Below are 12,909 nucleotides of genomic sequence, written 5' to 3'. Positions count from 1 at the left end.
CCCGCTGCGTGTGTAACTGCACCCCTGCCGCTTTTTTTCCTCTCCTTTGCTGCCCCGCTCCACACAGCGACTCACCTCATAGCTGCAGAGACCGTCGCGGGCACTCGCCTCGCGACCTGTATCGCCCTGTTCCCAATTTCTCCGTCTCACAACACTCGCCATGTCTACCTACGCCAACTCGCAGGCGCGGCTGAATCGCGTTGCGCCACAGCTGCGCCCAGCTGGTGTCCATGGAGACTGGACGGAGGCCACGACGGCGGAGCTGCTCTCCAGCTACAACCCCAACGGCATCATAACGCCGGACCACATCCGCTCTTTTCACCACCGCGGCTGCGACGTCGGTGAGCAGCGGCGCCATTGGGGCCTCGCCAAGGACGCCCCAGTGGACCCGAACATGCGGCACGGCGTGAAGGGTAAGGAGACGGGCGGCGCCGATGCGTGCCTGCGGCCGGAGATGTATGCGGACAAGATGACAGCGCTTCTAGACGCCCAGCGTGAGAGCCAATACCTCAGCTACCGTCGCAAGCCTCTTGGTCACGCCCCGGTGCCTCGGGATCCGGTGCCGGTCCCCTTCGGAGGCTTCGGCATCACGCAGAAGAAGGGCGACTCGACGCAGTCGGTGCTGGCAGGGTATCGTTCTGTCGGCGTGCTGCACCCTGCAGGCGAGCAGCTGACGCGCAACTACGACTGGGAAAGAGCTGGCATTGACCCCACTCAACATCGCTTCGGCAAGCCCTCTGCCCGCTCTGACGGCACGACCGCCGCAGCGCTGTTCAACGACTCCGCCACGCAGCTGAGGTCTAAGCTAGCGAAGGACTACGAAACCACAGTGGCGAAGGAGCTGGGCAAGTCGAAGAGCTACGGCCTCGATGACCCGGCTGAGTGGGACGAGGAGAAGCGCGGGAGTGTCACCAAGTTCGGCGCAACAGGAACGGCGGCGAGCTACTTCCAGACAGAGCAGCCAACTGTGCGGGAGTTGCTATCGTCCTGGGCACAAACGGCGTCCGGGTCTAGGACTGATAAAGCCGCTTCCGGTAAGTCTGGCCAGCAAGGCCTCACCGGCTTTGCCGAGGCGGCGGTGGCCGCTAAGGCCGACGCATCCGCGGCTGCGCCGGTGGCCAGTGGCCCGTCTCTGACCGGGCCACTCAAGGACGAAGTTCGTGCGCACCAGCTGCTTTACCCCTGCCACTACGTCTCCCTCGGGGTGGAGTCGAAGTACTTTGCCGGGGGTCGCCCTCTCGAGGACATCCGCCGGCTCTGTCACAAGTGCGGCTTTGGCATGTCGGATGCTGACATCGATGCCGTGTTTGCGATTGTCGCCAAGGGCGGTAGCACGTGCAGCATCGAGGAGTTCAAAAATGCGGCGCGCGCGAGAGGGTACATGTAGATAATGATGAAAGGCGCGCAGAGTATCGAGCAAGAGAGCCTTTACGCCTGCTGCATGCATGAGTCGAGGGAGGTGTGCGTGGGCGGGGAGTCGACCCGGGGACCGGAGAGCAGCAGCGCACAAAACAAAGCCCCCCCCGCCCCGCCCCGCCCTCTGCGGAGGAGGGCGGGGTGCTTTGCCCTTAGGAGTTGTTCCTACCCGATCCTTCTTGCTCCCTCTCGGCCTTCCTCCGCCCGCATTCTTCATTCACCTGCACCGACGCCTTCGACCTCTCTTTATGTGCTCCTCCCCTTCTAGAAACCAATGTTACGTGTGATGTACAAACATGAGCAACACCATCTATGGGGTGACAAGGAAGAGGAGGCGGGAGAAATGTTTGGTAAGAGGGGGGAGGCAAGCAACGCCGGTGGTCACGCCCACGCCCACACACGCGCGCTTTTCTGTGTCCTCTATCCTGCATGCTTTCCTTTTTCTTTCTTTCCGCTTGTTTCGACCCCTTTTCGTGTTCTCCTCCTCCTAGTGCATGGAAAGCAGAAGAGGCATCCGCATACTTACATGCGCACAAGTTGTCAGCGAAGTCACTTCGACTGCACAATCCGTCTTTCTGTGCGAAAAGCTGGGTGGGATAAGTGGGGACGAGGAAGGGACACGCAGGCTTGCGCGCGCGGGCGGCACGCCACCATCCACCCCCATCGTGCGCGCGCACACGCACACAGGTGATTTTACACGCACGAATAGAAAGGTTTGACGGCAATGACCGATGCAGCGCTTGGGAAAAAACTTTATCAGGAGCTCAGCAACTTCACCGACGTGTGCGTCGAGCTGCTCAAGTGTGTTCGCCTCCGACTACCCTCACCTCTATCTCTGAGAGAAATGCTACGCTATTTTTTTTTTCCCTTGGCTGTCTCTACTCATATCCCGCGCCCCTTTCCCATAGCCATCAAGATCGATTCCCTCGTGTGTGTGAACGCAGTGACGTACGCCATCCACCACGCCGTCTCTGCCCCCTCCCCACCCCCACTCATCATCCTTCGCAGAGTATCTTTAGCATCTAGACTGCCACGTCACGAAGGAAAGGCGAGTCAGCTCGTCCGTGCAGCCTTTGCGTTCTTTTTTTAGGACGTAGTGCAGCCAATATATGGTCTAGCGTGGGTGCTTCCCTTACCAGCTTACATGTTGTTCTTCCGCCTGAACCTCATATTAACACCTACACATTGCTTCTACTGTGTTCCCCCTTCCTGCTGTAGCTCGTAGTAGCCTCCTTCCCCCCCTCTCCATTCACTTACGCCATGCTCCGTCGATCCGCTGATCGGTACATGAAACCGTTTTTGCATGCATTCTCCCCTGGTGCGCGTGCGTCCGAGAAAGGAATGCTGTACCGCAACAGCTATATGAACGCGCACGCCCAGGTCGCCTCGATCCAGAGTACGCACCGAACGCGAAGAGAGCGGACAATCTTCTTGTTGCTGCTGCTGCCCGATCAAGTGTTTATGTGCGTCATAGTCTTTGCCACTGGTTGTGTGGCGGTGGCGGTTTTGTTCCGCCAGCAGCCTTTCAGCACCAACTTAAACAAAGACCGCTGGCTTTCCGGTGGCATGAACCCACATGAGCAGTACGAGCGCAACGCCACCATGTCGCAGATCTTCGAGATGCACAAGGAGGCCATCGACAACACGCGCGCTGAGCTTACGCGGCCACAGGTCTTTAGCGCACCCAGTGGCTATCATAGCCCCTCCGGCGTGTACGCCCCCTAAGGGAAGGGAGTCGTAAAGACATGTAATGAAAAAGACGGGGTAGCGGTAACGAACTAGCGGGGTGCGCTTCTGGGGGCGTCGACGCTCCCCTGACCCCTTACCCTCTCCCCTTCCCCCTTCGCTCCTCTGCTTCCCGTGCCTTTGGTGATGTGCGCTGGGGCGGGCCTCCCCTTTTGCCTTTGCTGTTTGTTTTCCTGTGTGTGAGTATGTAGATGTGGGTGGGGGTGGGTGAGTCATGCGTCGATTATTCGCCGCTCTCTGCCTTATGTTGTAGCGAGGAGAGTATGTGTGTCTTCGTGCACGTGTCTTTTAGGTTATGTGGTCTCACCTAGATGCCTTCTTGTGTGTTGAGTCCCGGGCTGAGGTGGAGAACAGCGTGGCACACCATTGTAGGTGAGCGTCATTTAACGAAGTTAGGGCGATGGGGTGAGGGGAGGGGAGAACCCGTGCGTTGTCGGCGCCCTTCCCCTTTCGCTCCCTCCTTCGGTGTGTTCTTGGACTCGTCTTGTTCTTCTTTGCTTCTTCCTCGTTTTCCTCACAGCGTATGGCTGCGTGATGACAGAATGGGCAAGTCCATGTTACCGCGTCGCGCTTCTTCGGCAGTGGAAGCAGCAACAGAAACAGGGGGGGGCAAGCGAATGGGGCCACCTGCGCGAGTCGTCTACCGCGACAGCTCGACGTTGTCGGCTACGTGCACAGTGGAGGAAGCTGGAAAAGCAACCTCTCGAGCTGCTTCCTGTTTTGCCGAACTCTCTTTCCTCCTCCCTCGACGTCTCCGCCTCCATGTTTACCACCCACTGCAGAAGGAATGCGTGTATCAGGAAAAAAAAAACAGAAAACTGCTTGACCGTGGCGAATGAGCGTACGCACGGCCTCTTGTTGCCCTGCCCCACATTCTCACGTTGCCGTTCTCATCTCTACGGGGGTGGGGGGAAGGGATGAAGAAGTGTTAACTCCAATTCCAGGGCTGCGTGGTGTGCGCCTCCTCCAGCACCCTCCGTCGCCCCCACCACCACCAGCACTGGGTCTACTCTCCTATCACCACCACCACCACTTCCGTACCTCTGCCCGCACTTCATATTTGACGTGCTGGTCCTCCTTTTTCCTACTGCTCTTGTTGATCTTTCTACATCATGTGCGCGTGGCCACTCGCCCGCCAGTGTGCGAAGCCTCGCCGCATCCCCTCCAAGCAACTTCACTGTTGTCCTCGTATTCTCTTCTTCGTCGTTCGCGGCCCTCGGCTAGGCAGTGCCATCATGACCGGTGTCTCGGCTAGCATACAGAGCGTGGTGGTGGACGTTGGCACGCGCAACACTCGTGTAGGCTTCAGCGGTGAGGAGGCACCTCGTACGATGCTCCGCAGCTGCGTAGGGCTTCCTGGCACGAGGCGGCCGCGCCCAACGCTCCTCCAGCACCCATTCGACATTGCAACTGGCGATGCAGCCTACAACGACGGCGGCCTTCTGTCGCTCACGTACCCTGTGAGAGCAGGCCACGTGTATGACTACGACGCACTCGAGAAGCTTCTGTTTTATGCACTCGTGGAGGAGGCCCGCGTCACGCCGGACGCATCGCCGTTTCTCTTTCTGGAGCCCGCTGATCAGTCGCGACTCGCCCGAGAGCGCCTCTGCGAGCTGCTGTTCGAGTCCTTTAACATTCCCCTCGCAGGGCTGCTGACGAACACGGCGGCCACACTCTACTCGAGTGGGCGCACGAGAGGGTTGGCGCTTGACAGTGGCGCCGGCCGCACCTGCGTTGCAGCAGTAGAGGAAGGGTACACCTTAGCACACTCGGTGCGGTCGTCCTCTATTGCGGGCGAGGCGCTGACCGATGAGCTCTTTGCCGCGCTGCGAGCATGTGGGTACCCGCTCTCCACCGCCGCTGACCGCGACGTTGTGGAAGCCGCGAAGGAAGCGCTGTGCCGCGTATCCGCCGACGCGAAGGACGAGGAGGCTAGGCAGGTCGGCACGCACTCCCATCCAGACCCCGCCGACGGGTTCATCCTGCCCGATCAGGAGCGCATTTTCCTACTCGAGCACGCCTACAAAGTTCCTGAGGCGCTGTTCGACAGCACGTACCTCACCTACACCACCGCCATGTCGGCAGAGCGGCCCACCACCCCAACGGGGTACTCGCAGAGCAACCCCATTGTGAAAAAGACGTTAAGTGGTTGGGTAGGCATGCTATGCGATGCCGCCGCCGCCGCCCCGCGGATCCTTGAGCAGGTGCTTTACGAGAACGTCGTTCTTGGCGGCGGCAGTACGCTTTTCCCTGGCACAGAGCAGCGCGTGCAGCGAGAGATTGCTGACATCGCTCCTAAAGGGGTGCGGGCCACCTGCGTGGCGTTCCCAGAGCGTGGGGCGGCGGCGTGGATGGGGGCGTCCATCTGGGGTTGCAGCAGCGTCTTCCCGGACACGTGCCTTGCCAAGGCCACGTACGACGAGCAGGGCAGCAGCGTCGTGCATCTTTACACACAGTAGGCGACAGCGCGGGGCAGATCAGACGGCAGCTGCCGCGCCATCCAAAGGAGGTCATAAGCAATACCTGCTTCCATGTGCACCACACAATCACACACCCACACACACTGGTCACTACTGTCTCACTAATACGAGAGCAGCACACGTGTTGGCCCTTGCAGGCACAGCAAGAGGTAGTCGCCGCTCTATTTCCCCGTCTTGTGTCCCCCGCATGTAAACCACATCGATCCTTTTTCTTTTGGGTTTCTTTCTTGTCTTTCCTTTTTCTCTCCTGCTCTGCGAGGTGAAGAAGATGCCATGTGATTGTCTGCATGCATGCGCGTGTGTGTATGTATATGTCTCGAGCGCACATACATGCATACACGAGTGCCGCCCCAGCCCACGGTGCTTATGAACACAACAAGGAAACAGGAAAATGACGAAAAAAGGAGGAGGATGAGAAACAGTGGTGTATATCCCACGTTAACGCGGCGGCGCTTCTGGCTGTTTAGGTGCTCGCGCGAGTCGAACAGCTTTTTGCGTGTTTGTGCCCACGCAAGCAACGAGCAATACCCCCTACATCCTGCCACGCGCACATGCCGCTGTGTGTGTGTGTTGGGGGAGGGGGTAAACGCTATCGCGAGAGAGTGCGGAAGCGATGCCAGGCGCACGTGCAGGTGAAAACAAGTGCCCTACTGCAAGGTGACGCGACGGTAGGAGTTTGTGGAGCTGCGATGGTCGACGTGCATGCTTTACCTCAGGGCATGTACTGTCTTCCTCCACCTTGCTTTTCGCGTACCACCTTCCTCGGCTTTGGCTTCGCTATGCTCCCCCCCCGTCTCACGAGGGTCCGCTTGGTCCTCTCCTCTTCTCTCTTCTCTGCTTTCGCGGGTGTTTTTCTATTCTTATCAGGAAGCTCCTCTTTCGTGCGCGTCTCATCGGGTCGCTTCGCAGCGGCACGTGTGCGCGGGCTGTTCGTCTCCTTTTGCTTTACGCATACCAATGATGTAAGCGCATCGCCACACACGCGCACACACACCAGCACACCGATAGGCCCACAAAGGGAGCACGAGGGAGGAGCGAGGTTGAACGGAAAGGGGGACTCTTTCATCACCGCACTTCTCTGCTTCTCTATACTCTTGTTGTTTAAGCTTGCCAGAAGCCGTGAGCGTGTGTGTCTGTGTATGTGTGTTAGGCCTCAGGAACGTAACCGTAGGAGGGCGGCGTCGTGAACGTTTAGGCGGAAGCGCGTGCGCACACTAGAATACGGCGTGACGTGGGAGGGAGAGGGAAGGGGCGACGACGGCACGTCTTCTGTAACCGTCTCAGAGGCCGCAGCTTCGAGTAAAGGTGAATCCGCTGCTGTGTACTCGCATAACCGTCTCCTTTTTCTCTTCGTCTAGTCCATCTCAACATCCGTCATGTCTCGTGCCAGAGAAGTCTCGCAGAAGCTCACCTGCTATGGGGGCATCACACTGCCGAACATCCCACGCATCGCTCCAGATGAGAAGAGCCGGCAGAAGTACCTCAGCGAGTACGAAAAGTATGAACCGGAGCTGCGCCGCCATCACTTAGGAGATGCAGAGACAACCAACACGATAGGACTCAAGGACGTCCCACCAGACTTTGATCGAACGATGCCGTCTCTCTTGGACCCCACCGCAGCAGAAGTGGAGTACGAGCGGGCCCGCGAGGGTAGAAAAGCACAGGTGCTGCGCAAAGGTCACCGCGGCGCCAGCGCCCGGGTAGCCCAAGCCGCCGGAACGGTGAATCCGGCACCGGCTGCGCGAAAGTCCATCTCGCCGCAGCCGTCGCAGACTGCGCTGGCAGATGAGGAGCCCCAGCAAAAGGGCACTCCGTCCCCCTCATCCCCTTCTAGTGCAGCTGGCACGCCCACAACCGCCGCTACAGCGGCTTCGGCAGCGAGTGAAGAAGCTGCGCGACTCACCCCTGTCGAAGCCGACGGAACGCGCACCTGGGATGCAGTCGTGATCGAGGCCGCACCTGCACACGTGCCTCGGCCGCCCTCAGAACGCTCGCATCCGAAGTCCGCGACGGCCACGACACCTATGAGTCAGCCTCGCGCACGCACCGCCCCTTCCTTGAAGCCGCAGCAGGATGCCACACGCCTCGGAACGAGAACCGGCACGTCACCTGCCGCTTCTGCCCGAGCGGCGAGGCCGAAGTCGCGTCCGCGAGCTCAGCCCGAGCGAGCGACCACGCCTGCCACAGCCCCCACCACTCCACGCAGACTCCGCACCCCGTTCGCCGCGCATGAACCACCTACCGCGGAATCTACGGCGCGTGTGCTGCGTGTGCTGCTCGACCCGCCACAGCAGTACGCCAGCTCCCTCCATCTCGACCTGTCTTCCTTTGACCTCGGGTGGCTGCGGAACGGGCAGGCGGCGCCACGTCACCTCACCACCATCGCGAAGCACTTCAACGACAATGGGGCATCGCCGCAGCTCCGCATCAACTCACCACGCTCCGTGATCGCTTTCCTGGAGAACGGCGCCTCGCCCAAGGACTGGGACCCGAGAAGCAGTGCCGCTTCCGCCTCCGCTGCCGCGCTGGGAGGCGCGACGCAGGACATGGCTGCAGTGCAGGTAGAGGTGCATGAGCACCGCCGCGCGTACGTGCAGGCCCAACGCGATGCTCTGCGCCGCACCCTGCAGGATAGCTACTCGGTGCTCTGCGCCCGTGTCCCTTTCAATGAGCTCGTCGGTTGGTACCGTCGTCTGTGCGAGGCAGACATGCTGGCAGATGCGGCGCTTGAGGAGCAGCAGCATTCCTTGGCAACGGCGGTGCGGCAGCTGCAGGAACGACAGCGGCAGGTGTTCGAGACCAACAAGATTCGCATGATGCGCCAGATGCAGCAGGCCAAAGAACTGCAGGAGCGCCAGGAAGCCTCGGTGCAGCGGAAACTGCAAGCGGAGGCGGAGGCAGGGGAGCTGCGACGCCAAAAGGCGCTTGAGGAACAGGAGCGTCGTCGACTGCAGCAGGCCCGCCTAGAGGCGCACCGAGCCGAACGGCAGCGCCGGGAAGAGGCGTACAAGCAGCAGCTGCAGGCTCGCCTCAACAGGGCAGAGACCTGCAACGCCGAACGTATGGCTGCGCGCGAGAGGCAGCTGCAGGCAATGCAGCAGCGGCGCGAGGCGCAAGAGGCTGAGCGGCTTCGCCGGTTGGAGCGCAGCACGGCGGTACTCGAAGAGAAGTTTGCCGCAAAAGAGCAGAAACGGCGGGAAAAGGCAGCGAAGCTGGAGCAGCTGCGCGCGGCACGCGAGGCACGACTCGCAGAAGAGCGCCGCGCGCTTGCAGAGAAGCAGCAGCGAGCTGCATACCTGCGAGAAGAAGCGAAACGGCGCTCGGAGGAGGCAGAAGAAGCGGCGCGGCGGGAGGCCCTGCAGCGTCAGCAGCACGCCGAGGAGCGCTTGCGCGAGTTTCAGTCCCGTCGGCACGAAGAGGCCGCGCAGCGGGCGGTCGCAGCGGCGGCGCACCACGAGCGCTGTAACGAAATCCGCTCCCAGGCGCTGGCGAAGGAGGAGCTGTTCAAGGCGACCGTCGAGGATAAGCATCGCCAAAGCGAGGAGCACCACCGCGAAAGGCAGTCGCGCCAGCTGACCGAATTTATGTGGCGCCGCGAGGCAAACTGGGAGGAGGAGGAGGCCAAGACGTATGCCGTGCTGCAGCTGCAGCGCATCGCCGAGTTCAACAAGCTGCACACCGTCGTCGACCTCTTGGAAAAGCGCAAGGCCGCTAACGCGGTCGTGCGACACCGTGAGCTCATTTGCGAAAAGGTGATGCGCGCTCGCGACGAGTTGCGGGCGGGGCGGGACATCTTGAAGCAAGAGATAGAAAAATCGTCTTAGGAGACGTGGCGGTGAGCAGAGTGGTGTGTGTGCGATGTCATGCAGGCCACTGCACGGCGTATTTTTTCGTTGAAGGCACGGCAGCAAGGACGATATCTCTTCCTCGAGATTATATTACGCTATCGAGCGTGTGAGGTGAAGTGAATCGATTGATCTTCGACTTTTTTTGTCTCGGTGGTGCGTTGATATGTTGTGCGCAGGTGTGTGTGTGTGCATACCGTTGTCTATCCTTTTCGACCATGTAATCTAGTCTCTCCCAGCATGTATTGTGATACACTTTTATCATCTTTTGTGTAGGTACTCGTGTGCACAAGTGTGTGTGTGTGTGCATGTCGCGATCTCCTCCCTCCCCCTCATTATTTTCTTTTCGATCATTATTCTCACCTGCTGTCGGAGGCCGGTGACGTGCAGGTGATGGAGTAAAAGCTGCCTTCCCCGTATCCCGGTGATGAAATTGAGGGCAAGGAAATGGAGCAGGTCTCCGTCTTTTTTTTTTTCATTTCAGCCGGAGACGGCCTAGGCATCCCCCTCCCTCCCCTTCATGGCCTCCGCAAAGCCTTCCGAGGAGGCGGAGAGAAGGAGGGGTGCAACCGCGCTGGAGGAGCTGCTCTCCCTCTTTTTGCTTTGCGCCTGCCTCTGTCCGGTGCATCTGCAAGTAGCATCGGGAGGCATTCACCTCCCCCCCCTCCCTTCGAGCACTGCCTCCGGCCCCCCCTCCATCTTCAAGGCTCATCATTTGCTGCTCTATGTTTCTACTCCGCCCTCCACATGTTGGCCTCTGCCTACCTCCTTCCTCTATTTCTCGTCCTTCCCTTTTCCGCGTGCGGCGCACGCGTTGCCACATCATCCCCATCGCGTTTTCTTTTTTTTTGCTACCCTTACCGTTTGAGAAACCGGTTCTCTATCGACGCACATACGCGCACACACTAGCACTCCTCTGTAGTAGTCCTCCTCGATCCGCTTCTCCCATACCGTGGTCATGGAGGAAGATCGTGCCAGTGGGCAGCGTCTGGCAGAGAGAGATGCGTCAGACCCCTCAGAACTGCCAGGTGGCGTGCAGCGCGTCGCACCCGCTTCCGCGCCGACGTCCTCATTTGCAAATATCCAGATGCGCCCAGAAGGGCAACGGTACGGTGATGCGGACCTGGTTCCCGGTGGCAGCCTCAGTGGCAACGGAGGCATGCTGATGAATGAGCGCAACTTCCGCGGACCAGGGATGCCGTGCGTCCCCCTTCGTGGTCCGGGGGAGGGTCAGCCAGACCTTGGCTCGGCCGACGGGTACGCCCGGTTCGATCCTATATTTCCTGGCCAGATGCCACCAGGCCGCGGCCGGGGCCGTTTTGACGTCGGCGGCAGCTGGGGGCAAGGTGCACCAAACCTACCAGGGGAGCCGGACAACGACCTTTTCCTGCCTCCGCAGGGCGGCCCTGGTGAACCGTTTGGCGGCCCCGGTGGTGGCCAGTTCGGGCCGCGGCACAGCTGGGGTGGGAACTCCCCGTGGGCTTGAACAACAAACTCGACAGAGAGCGTAGACGGAAGGAGGCGTTCGGTTTTGTTTCGTTGTTGTGAAACGCTGTACCGTGTGTCTCCCGTCCCCCTCTCATCTTCTCTCTCTCTGCCGTATTATCGTTCATTACGAAATGCGCCACCACCCATCCAGGCATGTCTCCTCATCTCCGCGTTGCTTGGCTCAGGTTTTTCTTTCGACGGACTCTTTCGCTGGGTTTTCTACTTTCTCTTCTGCTCACGCGTGTTATGGAATGGCTGAGTGAGTCGTGTCGTGTTTCTCTCATGCCCCTCACCTCCACCCGTTTCTCTCCCTCTTCCCGCATCTATCTTAGCTCTCGCGTCACACTCTCTCTCTCTTTGCGGCTGATAGGACTTGTGCTATGCTGAAACGGGGAAACGCAGTACCTTCGTGGTGTCATGCCGCCTTCATTATCTTGGACCGCATTCATGGCGCACTGACGTGAGCACGCTCAGGCCCCCTTCCCTCTACTGTCTGCTTTCCATCCTGTGACGCATCAGGTGCGGCAAGGCAGCCCCACGCCCCTTCCTTCTTTACACGGCGCTTGATCATATCGCCTATTGCAGCTTTCCAGCCCTGCATCCCATCTGCTTCGTTCCACCCCCTTCCCGCCCTCTACCTCTGTGCGTTTGTGCGCTACCACAAGGTTCACTCACACCGCTCTCTTGACCTTCGCCAGACACACACATACACACCCTTTCTCGTTCTCTCTCCTGTGGCTCGCACCCTGTCACCGGCAGCAGCTGGGACACGCTAGATGGTTTCGTATCTGGAAGGTCAGGTGACGCGGGATGGGCGCAAACGCGCCCCACGCCATCTCTTCGGCACCAACTACCGAAAGCCGTTCCCGTGGATCCGCGTCGGTCTCGGGCTGGCCGCGATGGCGGCGGCGGCGGGCATGGTCTACCGCCGTATGAGCTACGTCTCTCCGCAAGAGCAGTTTGTCCGCAAAATCAAGATTCGCCCGTATGGCGTCATGGGCACGCAGATGACGCTGCAGGGGTCGCTGCGGCAGGAAGGGCCGAGGCCGGACGACACAATGGTAATCACCGACCCATGCGATCTCATGCACATCTTCACCTCCGCCGCTGGCGCGACGGGGACGTCGGGTGCCATCTACAAGTGGGTAGGCCTCACCAAGGCGTTCCCGAACGATGTAGTCATGGCCATGAGCAAGGTGGGCGATGCAAAGCATCATCAGTACGGGCTCAAGGACAGCGAGGCGGGCGAGAAGCACATCATTCACGTATCGGCTCCCGACTTCCGCGAGGGCATTTGGTCAGAGCGCGAGGCGGCGATAGAGTTGTCGCGGGCGTACCGGAACGTACTACACGAGTACGTCGTCAGCGAGTGTGACACGCTGCGCATGGTGCCCCTTTCGGATGGCTTGCAGGCGGGCCCGCTGTACAACCAACTTCCGGCCATCACCCACTCAGCACTGCTGATGGGGTTTGAGCAGTTGCACCTGTTCGACAAGGAGTACGTGCTGCGAGACGACAAGAACATCGAGCTGTGCGTCTTCATGAACCGCGAGTGGGACATGTTCAACAACGCCTTTGAAAACTTGCCGGTGGGGCCGACAGGCTGAGCCAGGGCTAAGGGCTCACACGCACATTGTTTATGTGTGCTTGCGCTGAACCGCTTTTTTTTTCTGCGCCGCTGCGTCCGTATCTGCCTGTGCGTGCGCGCGCGTCTGTGTCTGTGCCAGGAGCGGTTATGTTTCTCTTAACGTGTCCTTGCCGTCGCTGCGGGCCCACTTGTGGCCCATCGTTTTTCCTGTTGTTACCGCGCATGCCGCTCCATCGCTCGCAGAGGCGCGCACGCACACTACTACTCACATCAAAGAGAGTAAGCCAATCCCAAGCTTGAAAAAAATAAATCAGTGAAATGCTCAGCAAGTGGCCCTTCATCGCCC

General features: G+C 59.8%; 5 protein-coding genes across 5 annotated transcripts; all 5 read left to right on the top strand.

Annotated features, from left to right (window-relative positions):
• Positions 1-160: 160 nt before the first annotated feature.
• LINJ_36_3490 (conserved hypothetical protein) lies at positions 161-1,387 on the top strand (the record flags this gene model as incomplete). Its single annotated transcript, XM_001469646.1, has 1 exon — positions 161-1,387. One exon carries the CDS (start codon positions 161-163, stop codon positions 1,385-1,387), a length of 1,227 nt encoding a protein of 408 aa, XP_001469683.1.
• A 1,289-nt stretch (positions 1,388-2,676) lies between these two features.
• On the top strand, positions 2,677-3,141 carry LINJ_36_3480 (conserved hypothetical protein; the record flags this gene model as incomplete). The annotated part of the gene is made up of 1 exon (XM_001469647.1): positions 2,677-3,141. One exon carries the CDS (start codon positions 2,677-2,679, stop codon positions 3,139-3,141), a length of 465 nt encoding a protein of 154 aa, XP_001469684.1.
• A 1,256-nt stretch (positions 3,142-4,397) lies between these two features.
• On the top strand, positions 4,398-5,621 carry LINJ_36_3470 (putative actin-like protein; the record flags this gene model as incomplete). The annotated part of the gene is made up of 1 exon (XM_001469648.1): positions 4,398-5,621. One exon carries the CDS (start codon positions 4,398-4,400, stop codon positions 5,619-5,621), a length of 1,224 nt encoding a protein of 407 aa, XP_001469685.1.
• Positions 5,622-7,018: 1,397 nt separating this feature from the next.
• LINJ_36_3460 (conserved hypothetical protein) lies at positions 7,019-9,466 on the top strand (the record flags this gene model as incomplete). Its single annotated transcript, XM_003392778.1, has 1 exon — positions 7,019-9,466. One exon carries the CDS (start codon positions 7,019-7,021, stop codon positions 9,464-9,466), a length of 2,448 nt encoding a protein of 815 aa, XP_003392826.1.
• A 2,285-nt stretch (positions 9,467-11,751) lies between these two features.
• LINJ_36_3450 (conserved hypothetical protein) lies at positions 11,752-12,582 on the top strand (the record flags this gene model as incomplete). The annotated part of the gene is made up of 1 exon (XM_001469649.1): positions 11,752-12,582. One exon carries the CDS (start codon positions 11,752-11,754, stop codon positions 12,580-12,582), a length of 831 nt encoding a protein of 276 aa, XP_001469686.1.
• Between the last annotated feature and the right edge of the window lie 327 nt (positions 12,583-12,909).

This window comes from Leishmania infantum, chromosome 36 (assembly GCF_000002875.2).
Source record: "Leishmania infantum JPCM5 genome chromosome 36".
Taxonomy (NCBI): Eukaryota; Euglenozoa; class Kinetoplastea; order Trypanosomatida; family Trypanosomatidae; genus Leishmania; species Leishmania infantum.
Note: the sequence above shows the minus strand (reverse complement) of the source record. Positions and strands in the feature narration are given on the sequence as shown.